The following is a 1,734-nucleotide window of genomic DNA, read 5'->3' on the forward strand; positions in this document are numbered from 1 at the left end:
AAACCCAGGTAAATGAAACCGGAAATTTTGTTTTTATTAATTTTAACAAAGAAAATTATTAATTATTGTTACCCAAAAAACATCATAAAGCAAAAGACCAGTCAAAAGAAGTGTAGAAACTTTAAGACTGGGCAGTCGAATCAATGCTATGAACGCAACGCAAAGACCCATCGCGAGAGCATCCATCAATAGCCAGTGACCCGTAATGATCCACAGAAACACTAGACCAAGTGAAATGAAAACAGAAACAACTTCTGCGGCAGTGTAACGTCCAACAATACCAATAGAAATTCTAAAAATTAAAACAATAATAAATAAATAAATAAATAAATAAATAAATAATATATTCACTTGTGTGCGTCGTCAAAAAATGGCCTGATCAACGATTGCACAAATGGTAACAAAAGAAATGCACAAGTAATTGTGACGACAACTATAATTGAAAATTGAAATTAATGAAAATTCCTTTTTCAGATGATCAAAAATGATTACCGGATGTACAGACAAAGAACAATAATTGAAGAGAATCGAAAAAGAAAAATGATACCAACAGAAAAATACTTCCCACAAGTGGAAAGAGAAAAGCCTGACGACCATTGATCACTTGAGCATCTGAACCAAAAAAAAAGATAAAAAATGAAGAGGAAAATAAAAATTAATTAAAAACATAAATATGATTTTTGATTACCAATTTGCTTTTCTTCCTTCTTGATGCATGCATCGTAGTTCAACGATCGAAAACTACCGTAAACTATCAACAACACCGAGATGATAAATATCGCAATGCGAGATGAATCCAAAAGAGCATAAAACCTGAACAATTCAGTAAAAAAGAAAAGAAAGAAATTATTCCGATCAAGAATGAACGAAAGAAAATTCATACATATTCTCAAAAATGATAACAGTGAAAATAAAAATTCAAAGAACTTATTTATCATTCAAATTACAGAATCATTTTCATAATTAATTCAAAAGTAGACAAAGTGATGTATGAGAAAAAATAAATAAATAAATAAATAAAGCTCAGTCAACGGAGTGACAATTTTGCTCGACTGAGAGAGAATCATATTCGAAATTTAGTGATTATTAAAAATGAAAAGATAAGAAATGAAAAAAAAAGTAAAACAAACACTTACCACGGTGTTTCTGATAGCAATTCAATGTCTGTCATTTGAAAGGAAAAATTACTTTTAATGAAAAATATTAAACAATGCCGTATGAAAGAATAGGTATATATGTATATTTTTTTTCTGTCGCGTGGAAAATATGAATCGATGATGATGAAATTCAAAAAATAAACATCATTTTCATTCAATCACTTTGTTGATAACCATAATTTTGCGAACGCAAATTGTTCTTCCGTTTATTCTTGAAAAAGAAAACAATCTAAAAATGTTCAAATAATTATTCACACCGCTTGAATTTTCCGCATCACGGTCGCGTAGCATCCAAAATTTGAAAGCTGCTGAAATTGAAGCTGTTCCCATAGTACACAAATTGAACAAGCAATACATATCACAAATGGAACATTCAAACAAACAATTTTCGCAAACTGAACCGCTAACATGCTTAGAGATATATTGATCAAGTTGCAAGCTTCGAGTTTAAACCAATATGTAAATACATGAAACATAAACAAAAATATTACATTAAAAAAACAAGCAAAGCAGGGTGATACTTATCTGGCTCTATTCGGCGGGTGTTGATATTGCCATTACAAGGAGTTTTGTTCAA

The 1,734-nt window shown here is 30.2% G+C and overlaps 1 protein-coding gene across 1 annotated transcript; it reads right to left on the reverse strand.

Annotated features, from left to right (window-relative positions):
* Positions 1-42: 42 nt before the first annotated feature.
* Tsp_13716 (signal peptide peptidase superfamily) lies at positions 43-1,362 on the reverse strand. The gene is made up of 5 exons (XM_003367088.1): positions 1,137-1,362; positions 689-813; positions 493-612; positions 352-433; positions 43-292 (listed from the first exon to the last, which is right to left on the reverse strand). The coding sequence occupies exons 1-5, from the start codon at positions 1,169-1,171 to the stop codon at positions 43-45; spliced, it is 612 nt and encodes a 203-aa protein (XP_003367136.1). The 5' UTR covers positions 1,172-1,362.
* Positions 1,363-1,734: the final 372 nt, after the last annotated feature.

The sequence above is a fragment of the Trichinella spiralis genome, assembly GCF_000181795.1.
Source record: "Trichinella spiralis strain ISS 195 chromosome Unknown Scfld4849, whole genome shotgun sequence".
NCBI classification, from domain to species: domain Eukaryota; kingdom Metazoa; phylum Nematoda; class Enoplea; order Trichinellida; family Trichinellidae; genus Trichinella; species Trichinella spiralis.